At 37.8% G+C, this 19,605-nt stretch overlaps 1 protein-coding gene across 1 annotated transcript in view; it reads left to right on the forward strand.

Annotated features, from left to right (window-relative positions):
- Positions 1-19,605, forward strand: part of LOC117389682 (neuropilin-2-like) — a 174,885-nt gene that overhangs the window by 152,615 nt on the left and 2,665 nt on the right. The window contains exon 17 of the mRNA XM_033987394.2: positions 17,438-17,497. Within this exon, the coding sequence (XP_033843285.1) occupies positions 17,438-17,497 (60 nt within the window). The remainder of the gene's footprint in view (positions 1-17,437; positions 17,498-19,605) is intronic.

Consider the following 19,605-nt stretch of genomic DNA (forward strand, 5'->3'; position numbering starts at 1 on the left):
ATGCATTTTAATCATTATCATTCACTCCTCCTCAGTCACACTCTGAGCTGGTAAGTTACTGCGACATGGGGACAGAAATGTGGCTGCCAAAATGTGATCTCTCTGACAAACAATGATATACAAATACATAAACACTTATATACTGGTGCAAAAACATATTGGTCATATGTTTTGCCCAAGGGCAGAACAGCAGTATGCAAAGCAGGTGGGAGAGATTGATCTGCCAACTTCATAGGTATTGGGCCACCTTGACTTGGCTTCCTGGTATCCAAATTGAGATTTTAATTTTTTTTTAAGACATCGGAAAAGAATAAGATTGCTCATCTTTTGAGGTTTGTATAAAATTGTTTTAAAAATAATTATCATAATGTAAAAGCAATTTTCCAGTGGTACAGTATTTTGCTTGATACATTTTTGATAAGGTTTTTTTTTTTTGTGAATCATAATTCAATGCAATCCATGTGCATTTGTATAGCACATTTTAAAATGGGACTAAACTCTGTCCACAACCACATTTCAAATAGAGCTGATAAAATGGGCAATATCCACACTTCAAACTGCCACTGCAGCCAGCTGTTTATAATCAGAAACACGTGGTTGTAAACAGGAGAGTCCTGCAAGATGTCACATAGTACTTGAAATTGCAGTAGCCACTGGAGGCAGCACACACTCGGTTCTTGAACACAAAGCTGCAAATCTACGTAGTTTGAACTGAAATGACAAAATTTTAAAAAGAGATGGGAACAGTAGACAATTTTCCAGTAATTCCTGCTTTGTTATGTGAACATTAGCTGTACAAACTCATAATATGCTTTAGTTTTTAAACCATTATTACTGCTAATGTGACAACATGTGTGTGTTTTGTATAGACTAAGCATTACAGATGATCACACCTATCCTCCCACTTTGTCTCCTGTTTTTGTGACTGTAAGAATAGCACAAATTTCAAACCCACTTCAAGCGGAGATCAAAAACATTCTTTGAACAGTGTCAGAAATGTGAGAACGACTTAACTACAATTTTAAACAAAGATAGTTCTTAAAATAGTCAGAACCAGGTGGCACTTGGCACTATGTTTGACCTGGCTTTGTGAAGTAGCTAATGCTTTGAAACTATGGCAGTTTATTACCGCTCTTTGTGGTCTATGAATTTTCTGATTGGAAATTCAAGCATCTTCATTGAAAACAAACATGCAACCTCTGATCAGTACAGATTACTGATTACAGATTGCATCCAAATGTCATTAATTGTGATAAATTGGGTTAGTAATATAAGAATTCTGTGTCGAAAAAATGCATTACAATTATGATTAAAATATTGGCATTTAAAGATTTCTGTTCTTGGGATGAGACTGCATTAACATTCAGGGATATTGGCTTTGTGCACAGCAGCATTCTAGCTAGTTTGTGGTTTTCAAAATGTATGATAACTTTTATTAAAAGCTTAAAATGTAAAATAAACAACCTATTAAAATTAAAGACTACCTGATTGTTTTTAAATATAGAATACTTACAGTTTGTGGTGTTTTTTTAATATGCATTATGCCTCAAAATTAGCATTAGAGTTAGCACTGAAACACACACATCTCTCTTTCTAAACACAAAACTGTCCTCCGGTGATGTAGTCATTTTATTTGTGTAGTTTTTTAAAGTGTTGTCAGTGACATCCACCTGCACTTCTCTGTCCACTGCCTTATCGTTTAAATATTTATACATTTTTTAGCATGATTTGGCAAAAACCTCATAGAGATAAAATTGGACAGTAAGTAGTGGCAAGGTTGCTGCGAGCTGCTATTGTGCACAAAGCCAATAAACAATCATAGCAATGGAAAAATATATATCTCTTGAATTGTGAAAAGTACTCAAAATGGCCTATGTACATATTAATTAACTAGACAGTTGTTTTTGTTCTTTTTTTTCTTGAATTTCTTGAATTTTATAGTTCTTCTAGACACTGTAAGCATGTCATAATGTTGAAGTTTGTATCTATGGTAACAACAATAATATTTGATCGGCTGGTGATGGCTCTAGTTTATCTAAATACGTTATTGCCATATTTTATGAAAGGCAGAAATGGAATAATCGTCTCCTAGAGAAATGTAATTTTAAGATGCGTTTGTGGTTTAAGTTGTAGGTTTCTGTATAGAGTCATTAAAGCAATTTTTTACATTGAATATATTTATCATATACATTGCTTCAGATCAGTCAATGTTGTGTTGATTAGATGTCTATTCTTGTGTCTGGACTTTTGTCATTTATTTTTAATATCTACACTTATGGATGTTTTAGAATTTTTATTTATTTATTCATATTTAAAATTCACTTCAATTCAATATATCCACAATGCTATATGTAAAGTGGTTATTCTTTACTTTCATTTCAGTAAGCACAACTCTGGTAGAAATAAACCATTTTCAAACTACTGAAGTTTTCATATGTCTAAGATAAATATATACATTATTGTGTCTATACACGTAGCCATTTAAACAAAGTATAGCAAAACTTTAAGGTAGTTCATTATAACCTTAGAAAAGCAAAGTACTGGCCAGTGTGTTTTAGTGTTTTTGCCTTTTTCAAATCCACAGAGCCTAATCCATTCCAAGGAGACTGCTGTTGCGTGCAACTCCACAATCAAAGCTTATTTTAAACCCTTAAAGACGCCATCTAAACTTAAATTAAGCTACCACTGGTTTCCTTGAGGTCCCATATATTTTTTTCTTAACACCTCTTTCTCTCTCTTCCTTTCTCTCAATCTCTCTCTCTCACCTTTTGTTTTCTCTACACGCTCTTTCTTTCTACCACTTTTCTTCCATACTTTCTAATCCTCTTTCTCTTTGTCTCCCTCTCTTACTTCTCTGTTACACCCCACACTCTCTTTCTTAAACTTCTATTTATCCATCTACTGGTTCTATTTCTCACTCTTTCTATCTTTATTGTATTTTTCCTCTCTACCACCCACCCCCTTTATCTCTCTCTCTATCTCTCTATTTGTCTCTCCCTCTCTCTCCTTTCTCTGCTCTCTCTCCTTCTATACTCTCTTATTTTTTTCTCTATATATCTCCCCTTTTCTTTCTTTCATTCTCTTTTATTTTTTTCTCTCTCTATCTCTCTCCCCCCTCTTTCCTTTCATTCTCTATCTCCCTTTCTCTCTTCTTTGTCTGTCCCTCTCCCTCTCTCTCTCCCTCCTCTCTCTCTCTCTCTCTCTCTCTTTGTACTTCCTCTGCCTCACAATCTCTTCCTCTACTTGACGGTCTTACTTTTCCACTTTTTCTCGCTCTTTCTAGCCCTTTCCCCCTCCACTCCCTTCATCCTACTCTCTTCCCCTACGCTTTTCTCTGGGTTTCTTTCACAGCCAGTTGACAGAGTATTGAAGTTTAAGACAAACCCTTTAATGCAGGATTAAAGCTATCGCAGTCGGATTAGTGCTCTCCCTATACCGGCATTTGCACAAGACCTCTCCATTTCACACCATTCATTCTTCTAATAATGCCTCGGACTTGCCTTACAGTTGCAGTTTTGTTACCATTTCTTTTTACGTTCAAAGTGGGTGCAAAGTGGGTTTTGTACAGCCAGTCATAACGCTTTGAATGTTTAAACAACAGCATGGCATGGGCGCTCACCTGTTAATGTGCTTCTGCTTACACTTAATGCCTCTCTTTGAAGATAGACTGTATATAGATTATAGATTATTAAGTATAGAAAGGAAGCTAAAATTAGTAAAACACCACCTAGTAGTTGGCAGAAGTATGGGTCTAGTTCCAGGCTCTAGTGATTTTGTACAACAAAGCTTGTGTTCACATTTCCACTGGTATAGTCCTGGTTTGATGGGTTTAGTCCTGATGTAGACTTGGTTTGGTCCTTGGTTCTAGTCCTGGCTTTGTCATGGTCTAGTTCAGGTTTAATCTTAATTTTGTCCCAATTTAGATATACTGGGGGTTTGAACACAGCAATGACTAGACAAAAAAAATTTGTAGCATTTGCAATTCAAAATGCAATGTATAATAAATGATCTATTTTGTTTCTTCACCATGAAATACTTTTATGAGTTAATTGTTTAATTAGTGAATAAATGTATTTTATTGAGTTATCATAATTGGTTTACACATTGTTTATTTAATTGCATGAGCTGCATCCCTAGAAGTCAGCATATAGGCTAGCAAGTAGAAGCATCACAATTAGTTAGCAATTGGTTTGCAACAGGAAAAAAAAAGTATACTTAGCAGCTAGCATCATAGTCACATCAAGCAACACAACTTTATACAGTCTATGTTCAAACCAATCAAATATTTGAATTGCAAAAACTTGTGAAAGGCAAGTGACTGTGTCTGTGCTGGCTTTATTAGTACCGAGAAGATGTATGCCATCTTGAGGACCCATCTTTGTTCCAATACAAATATTTGAATATTGTTACCCACACTTCTCTACATGGCTTGCATGCCTGCACCTCTTTGGCATCTGAACCCATTTACATTATACCCTCCTGCCCTCTAGGGGGTGCCATGTCTGTGATGGAGCCCACGGTAAACTCAGTGATCACGCAGCAACTTCCTGTTTTCTGGTACTACGTCTTGGCTGGAGTTGGCGCCTTCTTGCTGCTGGTGGTGGTAACTGTGACTGTGATTTTGTGTTGCCATCGTTACCACTGGGCCCCTAAGAAGAGCAGTCATCATTCTGTAACTTACCACAACAACCAAACTCCGAATACGCAAGGAAATTACATGAGCTATCAAAATCAAAATTTACATTATAATCTAATTCACCAAAACCACATCCATCCTGGATCACAGCCAAATGGTGACCCAATGCTTACTATAAGACTGGAAAAGGATGATTTTGACACACAATGCTGAACAAGTGATTTTAATAGCTTTTAAAATTTGACTTTAAGGAAGATTTTTCGGCACGTTTTGTTGCTGATCTAAGGATTTTTCACTGTGCTTGGAAAATTGGGATATCAGAAGTGCAATCGTGGCTTCAACCCAGCGGTATGCGTCAAAATGAAGATAAAGGAGAGGACTTTGCAGACTGACAACAAGACATGCCATCAAATATAGACTAGTGTGCAATTTTCATGCGATGATGGTGATGAAAAGAAATCAGAACCAATAGATTTAAATGTGCACTTAAAGCAACATTATGTAACATTTTCACATTTTGAAAGTCACAGACATTAGCAATCAAACAAGAGACACTCCCCAAAAATTTCAAAATGACCCGTTTGCAGTTGTATTGATCATGCCAGATGGGCAACGCATATAAAATCCAATATTAAACACCATTTATTTTTAATATATTTTAATCATTATTAATTATATTGTTACAAACTCATTCTATGGTTTAAAGTGTGAATAACATATCATTATGGAAATCTAAAAAAAAAAATAATTTCAGTTTTTCCTCAGTTTAAGACTTTCAATTGTGGTATCATGTATTCAGTTATACATATTTGACCCATAACCTTTCACCTGGTATTGACCATGGTGTTTGTCTCCATGGACATATATGTTTAATGTCATACTGTGGCACATTCTAGACAAAGTAAAAACATATGTAGATAATATAGTAAAAGGGACCTCTCTACTGTATTTTGTCCCCAAAGGAAAAAAAAGTAAAAGTCCCCTGCAGCAATACATGAACCCTTTATGGCAAGCCCTTTATATTTTAATTACTCACTTTTGGTCCATATTTTCTACAAACCTAAATCCAGGAATTCACCTAACTCCTCTTCCTTGGTTTCACAATATATAAGTCTGTGCATAGTGTTGCTTTAAGGGTTAAGATTACATCTGATGCTTATGACTAAAAGTATGTGTGCATTTGTTGTTGCAAATCGCTTGACCTTTTGACCTCATGAATGTAATAAGTAATAGGGGGTAAAATGCACAACAGCTGCTATAGTGTGCACGTTAGCAGATAGGGTTTCGGAAATTCAGTCCCCACATTTAAATTAACAGCTGTGTGGTTGGGTAAGGCTGGAGTGATACAGTAGACGTGATAAGACCAAGTATAATTGTGCATCTGTGTGTGTTACATTTGTCCCACTGTGAGATTGTCTTAAGGAGAAGTGAGTGGATATATGAGATTCGTTCCTGGTATTACATTCTGCCAGTTAAATTTTATTAGTGGAAACAGCCATAGGGCCACTGGGAAGTACATTACAACAAGTTTACACTCACTTGCTGAATGCTGAGTTGACCTGAGATAGGATGTGTAGGATAGAATATCAAACTATAATGGGATAAAGATAGCCATATGGATTTTAAGCCTGTCTAATTATTAAGTCTTTTCAATATTAGTTTTTTGTGTGAAATATATGTCACTGACTTGGTAAACTGATTATCCAAAATTTGTTTCAGTAGGATAGAAAGAATCTACTGTTTCAAAAATTTGCTATGAACATAAGATTATAAAATGATTATAAAACACACTAAAATGTGTTTTTTTATTATTAACATAAAATGAAAAGTTGGTATAGCCAAATCCATAGTAATAATAACTGTTGTTAATATCTCATGCAACCTTACAAATCAAGATACACTTTGAAAGGAACAAGATAAACCAACATACTATTTTATTTTATTTTATTATTTTATTTTTTTATTTTATTTTATTTTATTTTATTTTATTTTATTTTATTTTATTTTATTTTATTTTATTTTATTTTATTATTTATTGTTTTTTTTTATAATCCAATGTGGCCTCTAGTCCAAAGATATCTTTTACACTATTTATGTAGACAGCCTTATTCAGATGTTGTTTACCCATCTGTCAGAGTAGAACAGAGTACATTAGGAGACAGGGGTTGGAGAATTAGTGTTACCTGTTCCACCCTGATGTCCACAAGGCAACAAACAAGGCAGTCGTCTTCTCTGAGTACAGCTTCCCTGTCTGCAGTCTGTACTATATAACGTTTCTGCTCATCTCCATGGAGATGTTATTGCTTAGAAAGTTCCACATTTAACTTGTCCATCATTTATTCAATTTCACGCTTGGTATTGCTAAATATACCTCAAAAAACATACATTCATGCTGTGAGTGGGGTTACCTCTCCTCAGATCTGACCTCTGACTTCTCTTGTCTTTGCTCCATGGATGGATAAGTGTAATGCAATCCCTTGGAACATTCCAGGCAAAGCAATCCCTCTCAATATGGACAAACAAAACCAGCAAAAAATTACATGATGCACCTTTAATATGAAAATTGTATGCAGTAACTATACAATTGTTGAGAATAAGTGATTCTACATTTATAGATTTTGATTTTAATTTTTAAAAATAGCACATATAATTTAAACAGGAATACTAGTTTCTGCCTCCATCTAATATTTTAAAACAATCAAATGTTTACTGCAATGAGAAGGTAGAGTTTGATGGACAAATGCACAAAACCTGGTGTTATACAGACTGGTTGGTTTCCTGAAATGCCTTTATTTTCAGTGTGCTTTAAACTGTTACCTCCTCAGCCCAGAACAAGCTCGTGCCTTGGGTTAATAATGTTTGTATGAATGGATATTTGCTTGACTTTACTACAGTATATGTACCATGCCTGTGTCTGTTACTGTCCTTATCAAATGTCTAATGCAATGTACTCTTAAGACTGGGTGAATGTAAGCAGTCAGTGTTATAACATATTAAGTCATTTGTCACAGTGTGAACCCAAATGTTACCTAAAGGTACACTACATGACTTTTCTGGTGGGAGGTCCGCACCTGCTTGCCTCTCTGAGTTCCTTTGGAATGTTTCTCTGTATGTCCTTAAAGCAGGCCTATTATGCAGAATTGACTTTTCAGAGCTTTTAACCATGTTTTAGTAATTTCCTCTTTTCATTTACCTCCTCGAAGTTGTTTTTGGAGTGACTTGTGCATGTTTGAGCAATTTTGAATCACTTTTTTTCAAGACCACCATATTGCTGATCAATCCTCGTATTCACTGGCATACGCGCACTACTCTGTACTTACTTCGTTCTCCAATTGTGTTGTGTTAATCGGTGATGTAATAGGTCTTCTTTAAATGTTTATATTTCTAACTAGAGTTATCACGGTATACATCTCTACTGATCTGTAACTTGGACTTGTGGCGTCACCTGCTTGTATCAGTGGAGATAGATACGTTTAATGCCATACTTTTGAACATTCTAAGCCAAGCCTGGATACTACACAAGCAGGCAGACCCTCCACCAGAAAAGTTACATTGTGCATCTTATTATTATTATTATTATTATTATTAATAATAATAATAATAATAATAATAATAATAATAATAATAATAATAATACTTTGTGTGTATATATATATATATATATATATATATATATATATATATATATATATATATATATATATATATATATATATATATATATATATATATATATATATATATATATATTTTTTTTTTTTTTTTTTTTTTTGTTTTTTTTTTTTTTTGTTTGTGAAATTGATCAACCAAGTGTTAATAATCTCATTAAGCCCTTATTTTAAAATTGCAGTTTAGGGTCATTTCATTCTAGATTTATAAATGTCAAAAAAATATCAGAAAATATCAGGAATATCTCTAAAAGTATTAAGGAAGTAAAAATGGTCCCTATATAGCTTATTTAAAATTATAATAATTACCCACATTCTGTGATTATCAATACCCTATAGCATTCTGTTTTGTACTTTTTATTGTTAAGCACTTTCAAACACTTTCAGACAATTCAACCCAGCTCTTAGCACTTGACTGTGAATCATAATGTACAAAGTTTGCCAAATACTTGTTCATGAACATTTTATATTTTTGATGGTTATTCCCTGAGAAGGTCTTAATATAGAATCATGTTGCCTTTTACCTAATTTTGATCTAATATTTGCTTGAGTTAAAAATCCAATTGTGATGAATGGCTGTATTGACTATTGGATTGATTTGTTTGGGACGTCTATCATAAATCTATGTTTTTTGTCAAAGTCCGTCTCCTGCTTTTTTATATTTTATATATAATTTACTTCAAACCTCTGATAACTAGAGCAACTACACCATATTAGCCTTAATACAGCAGGAACAAAGACTTAATTCATAATGATCAAATCATGTATTAAGAATGATTCAGGAATTACATGTTAAAATGCTAGCTGCAGTAGCTTTACTCTCACGGTAAAACCCCGCACTGGTCTCAGAGTTGTGAAAAGTGCTTATAAACTCATCGGGGTGAATGATTAGGATGCTCAAAATGCGTAAAGTAGGTAAGGAATTTGGACCACTCCAAACTGTTTAAAACAAATTAGTTCTGTTTTTCACATTTTTAGGACGGTAGAAATCAGGTACTGTGCAATACAGTGCCTAACCCTAACTCCTAATCCTAGTCCCTTAATTAGACTAGGTAAATCTGCATAAACTATAGGTACAGTTATTAAAAAGTGTTACCAAACCTCCTATTAGCTGCAGTCTTTCTGCAGTCCCCACTGCAAATCCCAAACACAAAACGCAAAATATCTTAATCAATAAGGACCCATTAGAAAAAGCTTGGAAACTGCTTCCATGATGAAAGACAGAAACACTGCTCTAAAGACAGATTTTAGATTTTATTCTTTGCAGGGGGGGGGCAGGTGACATGGTGGAAGGCAGTTTGTTTAAAATCTTTTGCAGATAAAAGAAGAGCTTTTGGCAGTAGAGATAGAGGAGACAGTAGAAACACACATCTGTAGACTGAATAAGGTGGAGGAGAGTGGCAGATTTCTGGTACTTTGTTTGCCAAATTTCAAATCTGCTTCTTCTGCGGTCACGATAAAGCATCAGTTGCAAACCGCCACTTGGCTGCAAACTGCCCCAGTGCCTGCTGCAGGTCCTGGCTTGATGAAGCCATCAGGACAACATCATCTGCAAATAGCAGAGATGATATCCTGTGGTCCCCAAACCAGACCCCCTCTGACCCCTGGCTCCATCATGAAATTCTGTACATAAATATAATGTACAGAACCGGTGACAAAGGGCAGCCCTGGCGGAGTCCAACATGCAGCGGGAACAGGTCTGACTTACTGCTGGCAATGTAAACACAGCTCCTGCTCCACTCATACAGAGACCGGACAGCCCTTATCAAAGGGCCTTGGACCCCATACTCCCGGAGCACCCCCCAAAGGACCCCACGAGGAACACAGTGAAATGCCTTCTGCAGATCCACAAAACACATGTGGACTGGTTGAGCAAACTCCCATGAACCCTCGAGGACCCAATGGAGAATATAGAGCTGGTCCAGTGTTCCGCGACCGGAATGAAAACCACACTGCTCTTACTGAAACCGAGGTTCAACTATCGGTTGGATTCTGGAGACCTTATCGGGAAGGCTGAGGAGTGTGATTCCCCTATAAATGGAAGACACCCTCTGGTCCCCATTCTTGTACAGAGGGACCACCACCCCGGTTTGTCAGTCCAGCGCTACTGTCCGCGACCGCCATGCGATGTTGTACAGACGTGTCAGCCAAGACAGCCTCATAACATCCAGAGACTTAACGTACTTGGGATGGATCTCATCCACCCCCAGAGTCTTGCCACCGAGGAGCTTGCTAACCACCTCAGTGACTTCAGCCAGGGTGATGGACAAGTCCACCTCCGGGTCCCCAGTCTCTGCTTCTTCCTTGGAAGACATGACGGTGGGATTGAGGAGATGCTCAAAGTATTCCTTCCACTGCCCGACAACATCCCCAGTTGAGGTCAGCGGCTCTCCACCCACACTGTAAACAGTGTTGGTGAAGCACTGCTTCCCTCTGCTGAGGCGTTGGACGATTTGCCAGAATCTCTTTGAGGCCGTTGGATAGTCCTCCTCCATGGCCTCCCGGAACTCCTCCTGACCCTGGGTTTTTGCCTCTGCGACCACACGAGCCGTGGCTCGCTTGACCCGGCAGTACTCGTCAGCTGACTCAGGAGTCCCACGACCCAATAAGGCTCGATAGGACTCCGTCTTCAGTCTGACGGAATCCCTTACTTTAGGGGTAACCAGGTTCACCAGGTTCGGGGGTTGCAGCCGCAACAAGCACAGCAGACCTTACGATCACAGCTACGAGCAGTTGCATCGACAATAGAGATGGAGAACATAGCCCATGTCTCATGTCCCATGTCCCCAGCCTTCCCTGGGATCAGGGAGAAGCTCTCCCGGAGGTGTGAGTTGAAAACCCCATGACAAAGGGCTCCACCAGATGTTCCTAGCAGACCCTCACAATACGCTTGGGCCTGCCAGGTCTGTCCAGCATCCTCCTCCGCCAGCGGATGCAACTCACGACCAGGTGGTGATCGGTTGACAGCTCTGCCCCTCTCTTCAACCGAGTGTCCAAGACACGCGGCCGGAGGTCAGATGACACAACAACAAAGTTGACCATCAGCCTCCTCCAGCAAGTCCAATAAAAAAACACCGCTCGGGTTCAGATCAGGGAGGCCGTTCTTCCCGATCATGCCTCTCCGGGTGTCACTGTCATTACCCACACCGGCATTGAAGTCACCCAGGAGTACTCCTAGTATCCCTCCCAGGGATAGGCCGGGTACTCTGCACTGTTGCTCGGCCCGTAGGCCGACACAACAGTGAGAGACCTGTCCCCAACCCGAAGGCGCAGGGACGCGACCATCTAGTTCACCGTGGTGAACTCCAAGACATGGCGGCTGAGCTGTGGGGCAATGAGCAGGCCCACACCACTTTGCCCCTGGAATTACACTCAGTCACTACTTTGTCCCTGTTCAAAGCCAAGCTAAAGACTCATTTGTTCACAATTGCCTTCAGCTAATGACTGTTTTTATTGTTTGTTGTTTTGTATATAGAATTTTTGTTGTTTTTACATTTTAATGCACTTGAAAAGCACTTTGGTTCAGTTTTTGCTGTTGTAAAGTGCTATATAAATAAAGTTTGATTGATTGATTGATTGATTGACACCAGCTCGTTGCCACTCCCCGTGGGCTATGCCAGAGAAATGGAGAATCCAGCCCCTCTCAAGGAGTTGGGTTCCAAGCTATGTGTGAAGGTGAGGCCGACAATATCTAGTCAGTAGCGCTCAGCCTTCCGCACAAGCTCAGGCTCCTTCCCCCCTAGAGAGGTGACATTCCATGTCCCCAGAGCTAGTCTCCATATCTGGTCGTCGAGACCCCCGCCTTCAACTGCCACCCAGATCTCTCTGCATGCAGGTGGTGGGTCCACATGAGGACGGCCCCACGTCGGCCGGGCCCCGTGGGGAAAGGCCCGGCCACCAGGCGCTAACTCTCGAGCACCCACCCCATGCCTGGCTCCAGGGTGGGGCCCCGGTGATGCTGGTCCAGGCAACATAGCTAGCCTTGATCATGCACTCGTCATAAAGGGCTTCTGAACTGCGCTTAGTCTGACCCGTCCCCCCCGATCTGTTTGTCATGGGTGACCCTACCAGGGGCATGGAGCCCCCGACAACATAGCTACCAGGATTATTCGGGTAAAATGGTGATTCAGGGGTTTTGTTCAATAAATAATATATATTAAGTGTAATGTCACTTCCAGGTCCATCAGCTTATTGAAAACAATGAACATGTTATCAATTTTCTCTGTTTTAGCAACAACACAGTAAAAAAGACATTGCAGTTGTTTAAACATTTCCATGGAGACAACCAGGTGCACAGATGCTCCTCTGGAAAAGCTACATAGTGTGCCTTAAAACTAACTGGGATTACAGTTGCTATTGACAAAGGGATTTACACTAGTAGTGATTTTTTGTTTGGCTGCATAACATAACAAGTAACTGGAATGCATTTTCATTGACATAATTCGAATGAAAATTGTGCGATAAGATGTTTTTGTGTTTGTGACGTCACCCATAGCGTTTGTCTCCAGTCTAATGAAGCTCATTGAGGCTAGTGGTTACAGAGGCGAATTCGGAGCCAAGTTCCATATTTGCAAGTATCAATCAAATGCTGATGCTAGCGGGAGCAACCTTAGAGAAAGAAGGTTGATTTTTATATATACAGTATATAGTCTATGGTTTCTCCAAATTTGCAAATAAGGATGCTAATGGAAAACACTTAAAACCATTAAAATAAATACGATATTGCCCAGAATGTTCCACAGTATGGCATTATATTATTGTATATTATTGTATTATTGATAATTTCATCTCATTCCAGTTCATAAAGCTCTTTTCTTGCTTTGCTCCACAACTGTTTTATGTGTGTTGTGCTTGATTATCATTTCCCTGCTCTGAACTCTCTGCAGCCTCTATTGGCATTGACCACTCTCTGATTTACACTTATTATGAGTCACTGTAGCTGCTCGTGCCATAAGCCAATCAATGCTCACTGCTTCTCAAACAGACAAATGATATGTGGTTCTATTTATGTTGTGCTGCTCATGCACTTTTCCCCTGTTCATTCAAACTTTTTGCAAGATTTGGAAAACGTCTTGGCATCTTCTCGATGTTTTAAATCACTCTTCTATACCCGTGCCTCCTCCATCACGCTCCACTTTAAAGCTTTTTAATATTTCTCATTAGTTAATGGACTTGATTGCTTTCATAAAAGTCTGAGCTAAGCATTTCTGGTCCAACAGCAAATTCTCAATTGCAAATTCATTCCTCACCTCCTTCACCTTCTGTAGTGGAATAATACATCTAAACTATTCAAAATGATCCCCAGGCCTAATCTAATGATTTCACTAACTGGGGAAGAAAATCTGCTTTGAGATCAGTTGGATGTTTCTACTTTACAGGGTGGGCCCCAGGTTTTAAAACAGTATCATGAAAAAGCATGGATTAGACAGCTTTTTTTATGCAATACTTTATAATGTGTAAAACTCTATAGACTTGCCTTTATTTAAAAATCCTATTGCATTGCATATTTTATAGGCATACTATGTAACTTTTCTGATGGAGGTATATTTTTTTCTGGACTCCTCCACAGTATGGTATTAAGCTGAATTAGATCCAAGGGCCCATATTATGCTTCTTTTATCAGAAAAAACAAAACATAATATTGGCCATTTAAGCTGTCAGAAAAATGGCTTCCTTGCATGTAAATTGGCCCTGCATTTTGGATGGAATTTTAAGTTTATCACATAAATAGAGGCATTCTGTTTAAGAACTCTTAAGAACAATATTTATACTGACTTATCATTCAATATATGAAAGCTGAAATGATATACAGTGGGTACCGACAGTATTCAGACCCCCTTAAATGTTTCACTCTTTGTTATATTGCAGCCATTTGCTAAAATCATTTAAGTTAATTTTTTTCCTCATTAATGTACACACAGCAGTCTATATTGACAGAGAAACACAAAATTGTTGAAATTTTTACAGATTTATTAAAAAAAGAAAAATTGAAATATCACACGACCATAAGTATTCAGACCATTTGCTGTGACCCTCATACATTTAACTCGGGTACTGTCCATTTCTTTTGATCATCTTTGAGATGGTTCTACACCTTCATTGGAGTCCAGCTATGTTTGATTAAACTGTTTGGACTTGATTAGGAAGGCCACACACCTGTCTATATTAGACCTTACAGCTCACAGTGCATGCCAGAGCAAATGAAAATCACGAGGTCAAGGAACTGCCTGAATAGCTCAGAAACTGAATTGTGGCAAAGCACAGATCTGGCCAAGGTTACAAAAAAAAATCTGTTTAAGGTTCCTAAGAGCACAGTGCCCTCCATAATCCTTAAATGGAAGACATTTGGGATGACCAGAACCCTTCCTGGAGCTGGCCGTCCGGCCAAATTGAGCAAGAGCCTTGGTGAGAGAGGTAAAGAAGAACCCAAAGATCACTGTGGCTGAGCTCCAGAGATGCAGTCAGGAGATGGGAGAAAGTTCTAGAAAGTCAACCATCACTGCAGCCCTCCACCAGTTGCTTTATCGCAGAGTGGACGGAAGCCTCTCCTCAGTGCAAGACACAGTCTGCATGGAGTTTGCTAAAAAATACCTGAAGGACTCAAAGATGGTGAGCAATAAGACTCCCTGATCTGATGAGACCAAGATAGTACTTTTTGGGCTGAATTCTAAGCAGTATGTGTGGAGAAAACCAGGCACTGCTCATCACCTGTCGAATACAGTCCCAGCTGTGAAGTATGGTGGTGGTAGCATCATGCTGTGGAGGTGGACGACTGGTTGCAATTGAAGGAAAGATAAATGCGGCCAAGTACAGAGATATCCTGGACAAAAACCTTCTCCAGAGTGCTCAGGACTTCAGACTGGGTTGAAGATTGACCTTCTAACAAGACGGTGATCCTAAGCACACAGCTAAAATAATGAAGGACTGGCTTCAGGAGAAGTCCGTGACTATTCTTTAATAGCCCAGTCAGAGCCCTGACTTAAACCTAACTGAGCATGTCTGGAGAGATGTTCACCATCCACCCTGACAGAACTGGAGAGGATCTGCAAGGAGGAATGGCAGAGGATCCCCAAATCCAGGTCTAAAAACTTGTTGCAGCATTCCCAAAAAGACTCATGGCTGTATTAGCTTAAAAGGGTGCTTCTACTAAATACTGAGCAAAGGGCCGTGTGATATTTGAGGGTTTTTTTTTTTTGTTTTTTTTTATAATTCTGCAAAAATGTCAACAAGTTTGCATTTCTCTGTCAATATGGGGTGCTGTGTACATTAATGAGGAAAAAAATGAACTTAAATAATTTTAGCAAATGGCTGCAATATAATAAAGAGTGAAAAATTTAAGGGGGTCTGAATACTTTCCGTACCCACTGTACTTACACTTTACACTGTGTAAAGTGGAGAGATTTTATTTTTATTTTTATTTATTTTTTTTATTGGTACATTCTGCTATTTATTTGTTGCAGATTATGTATTTTAGTGGATTTTATCTTTAGTTTATCTTGCATTATTTAAATTTGGATTAGTGGCATAAAGTAGGCTTCAATAATATTATTCGTTAATGTTTCTCTGTAGTGATATATCACTTTTTTTTTTCTTTATCATGACAGCCCTAGCTTTATGTATTTTTTTTTTATTCTCAACTTTATTTTTACACAAACTGTCACTTATCTGATGTAAAACTATGATAAAAAATAAAAATGTATAATAAAAAAATAAAATAATAAATAATAAAAAAAATTAATCACAGGTGCTATCCCACCAAACCAAATAATACTTAGAAAAACATGAAGTCCTGTCATGTATTTTGAGCAAACTGAGTAAATTATAAGGGCACACAAATGGGAAAAAAAAGATTTATTGAAAGCATACATTGTGTTAAGATAATTCAAATGAGATATAATATATTCCTCATTATCTCCCTCTATTGTCGAATGTTTTTGTTCAGCATTCAAATGCATATTGGTAATGAGTATTTGAAGTTCCTATAGTCTTTTTATAGCAATCGACAGTAGACACAGCACATGTTAAAATCCCTAATAGAAAAATGACCTTATCTGGCAGCGGAAATGAGCCTTGCTATCTTTTTTCATATCGACTAAATGAGTTTTCCACCTCTTATCTTTGTGAATATCTATTACGCTTTCACTGCTCTATAATGTGTTTTTGCTTCCTTTGCCCCTGCATGCAGCTGCCTACATTCCCCTCTCTACCCAAAAGAATTTTAATATCAATTTCTCTGAATAAACCAAATTTAAGCAGCCCCCGAACCTCTTTCTCTGCACTTGTAAGTATAAAGCGCCTTTGGAGCTGGTTAAATTCCACCATATTGGAGGCAAAGAAATGTGTTCATAAAGAAATAATAGCAGTATTTTGTCATGAATGGCTTAAAGTTTCTTGCTGCTTTTTACCGTTGCAGCATCTTTGATTCATGTCTGATCTAAATAAAAAAGCAAGGCATTTCATGCATAATAAAACGTGTTAGATTATGCAGGTAATCTCTGGAAACTGTAATTCTTGATGCTATTTTTGTGTGATAGGTAACAAAAAAGTTAAATTGCAAGCTAGCTAGTACATTTAGTAGCAAGTTTTGAAGTAGTAACTTCTGAAGAGTCTGAATGTCATTGCTGTTTGTCCAAAATGTGAACATGAGGCTAAGACTGCTAACTGGAGGGTTGTTGGTTTTTGGGTATCCACTACTGCCTACAAATGAAAGGTGAAGCCAGTTCCCATGTTTAAGTATATAACATGTTTCTTTCATGGCATGTATGTCATTTATCTGGTCCAGTCACATGTAAAACAGGAGGTTTAGTAGTCACTAGACACACACGAGTTCAGATATCTCAACTGAAAACTGGTTAGCTGCTAGCTTAAATGCCACTTTTACTCAGTAATTATTATCTAAAATAAGACATCAAAAAAGAAAAAAAAGGGAGTCTTAAGTTAAGCCCACTAACAGGGAGGCATATTGTTGTTGTGTTCTTTAGCAAAACACCTTTCTATTAACTGAAATGATCTTAACATTATTACTCTACTCTATTCAATCATATTTGCAATGTTTTGTTTACTGTGCACATTGGGTAACTCCTTGTAGCAAGAACCACAGCATTAAGTCTATTTGTCTTTTATTCTTTTCCAGACCCCAAACCAATGGATTTCGGCAAAGACCCCCTTTTCAACCGACCTACAATCGATGAAGGTTTTTACACTTTTATCCTTCTTTCTCCTCCTTTCTCCTGCGCTCTCTGCCTCCTGCACGCTCGCGGCACTACCAGCTATTTTAAAAGTGTATTCCTCTGAGTACAGCTACTACTATAGGCTTGCCTGTGGACCTATCTCACACTTGTGATTCCCCATAAGAAACATAAAATTCCTCAGGAAATGTGGCAATCCCATTTTGGAGTGATAGTACAGTGGAGGCTTTCAAAGTAAATTGGTGTGCATGTAGATAGAAAAGTGTTTTTTTTTTTGTTTTTTTTTCTGCTTTTAACATAGAACTAGACAAAGTGTATCAGACAGCCCCCTCTAGGGGGGAGAACATGTGTCTGTAACAGTAACAGATCATTGTGAGCTTTCATTGACTCATAGAAAGAGATTGAATGTAGTTTGAAAAATAAAATAGGACACTGACTTATAATCTTACCAAAATAAAATATATATATATATATGAATTTCAATTGAATGTTTTTAGTCAAAGACATAATAATAATAATTGTATAGAGCAGTTGCCTGGAATCTAGAATACCCATTTCTTGGATACTTTACCAAGATGTGAGTCTAATTATTGGTCAATCTTCCCATTTTCTGATGGGCATAATTGACAGGTGGATTAGCCAATCAGAGGCAGGCACAGAAAAAATGGGAAAAAAGGAAAAAACATATATATCACAGACGACTGAAAATCGTCACGGGTTTCTGCCAAATCAAGGAGCAAAGCACTAAACACTATTTATCTATTCTAATCATTTAACTCTTGTTCCCACACCAGGAGTGGCATTATAATCTATAACTCTATTACTTCTCTGTTTCTGTGATTGTCATTTTCAGATTTTAATAATATTTTTACAGTGATATCACTTGAATGGATTTCATGGCCGATCGGGTTGACAACAAGCGCATCTAAAAGCTGTCAGAAAAAGCCGTAGTGATAAACATGTCGTCTTTGGGGAGGAACTGTTCCCATTGCCAGAGATAAATCAAACAATAACAAATCTCCCAAACTGGATTTTAGTTATTAGTGCAGGGTGAAGAATTAGCATTAGCATGTGAAATGAGTGAGAGCTAAGGTGCTTTGTGTAGAGTGGTTAGTGACAGGTGCACACAGCTATGTTTAATCCGCTAAATGAATGTACACACATGAAGACACACAACTGCAATTACGCACAATGGGTTTATGAGGGAGGAGTGGTGTGCAAAAGGGAGAGGACAGGAACAAAGCAGGCAAGACTATACAGCATAATGGTGTCTCGACCATAGTTGGACAATAAATTGATATAACAGGGAATAACAAAATACATTTTGCAACATGCATGTATTAAAGTAGGTTTTAGTTAAGGTACATTCATAACACTAAAGTTGAAATAAAAACTGGTGAAAAAACACCCTCTGTTACACTGGGGCGACAGCAGTAAAGTGTTTGTCTACTGATCTGAAGGTTGGGGTGTCAAATCTCGCTCGCAACATTAACATCTTTGGTCGAGCGTTTAGTTACACTGACCTACAGGTTGGTGGTGAGATTTCAGTTTCCACAGATGAATGCTGCAGATGAATGCTGCTGTTGTCTCCTTGAGCAAGACACTTAACTCACCTTGCCCCTTGTGTCTACGTACACTGGTGTGTATCAATGAGTGTTTCCTTGTACAGTGTTCCCTCATTTATTGCGGGGGTTACGTTCCAAAATAACCCGCAATAGGCGAAATCTGCGAAGTAGAAAGCTTTAATTTTTTACAATTATTATATATTTCAAGGCTGGAAAACTCCTCTCCACACACTTTATACACTTTTCTCAAACAGGCATTAACATTTTCTCACATTTCTTTGTATATTTAAAAAAATAAGCCCAGTATTATAGAACAAAACCAAATACTATACTGTACTGTTAATAAAAATGACAGCTTTTAGAAATACTGTAAAAAAAAAATAATAATTTTAATGAACAACCTACTAGGTTGGACACATAAGAAACGATTAATAGTAAAGCATACTCCATCCTTATCCTTGTTAAAATGTATTGCTGTTGTCATTCTTATGTTATTTTCCTCCTTCTTCATGTGACAAACTGAAGATTAATTTATTCCGTAATGGCAC

The sequence above is a fragment of the Periophthalmus magnuspinnatus genome, chromosome 21, assembly GCF_009829125.3.
Source record: "Periophthalmus magnuspinnatus isolate fPerMag1 chromosome 21, fPerMag1.2.pri, whole genome shotgun sequence".
NCBI lineage: Eukaryota > Metazoa > Chordata > Actinopteri > Gobiiformes > Gobiidae > Periophthalmus > Periophthalmus magnuspinnatus.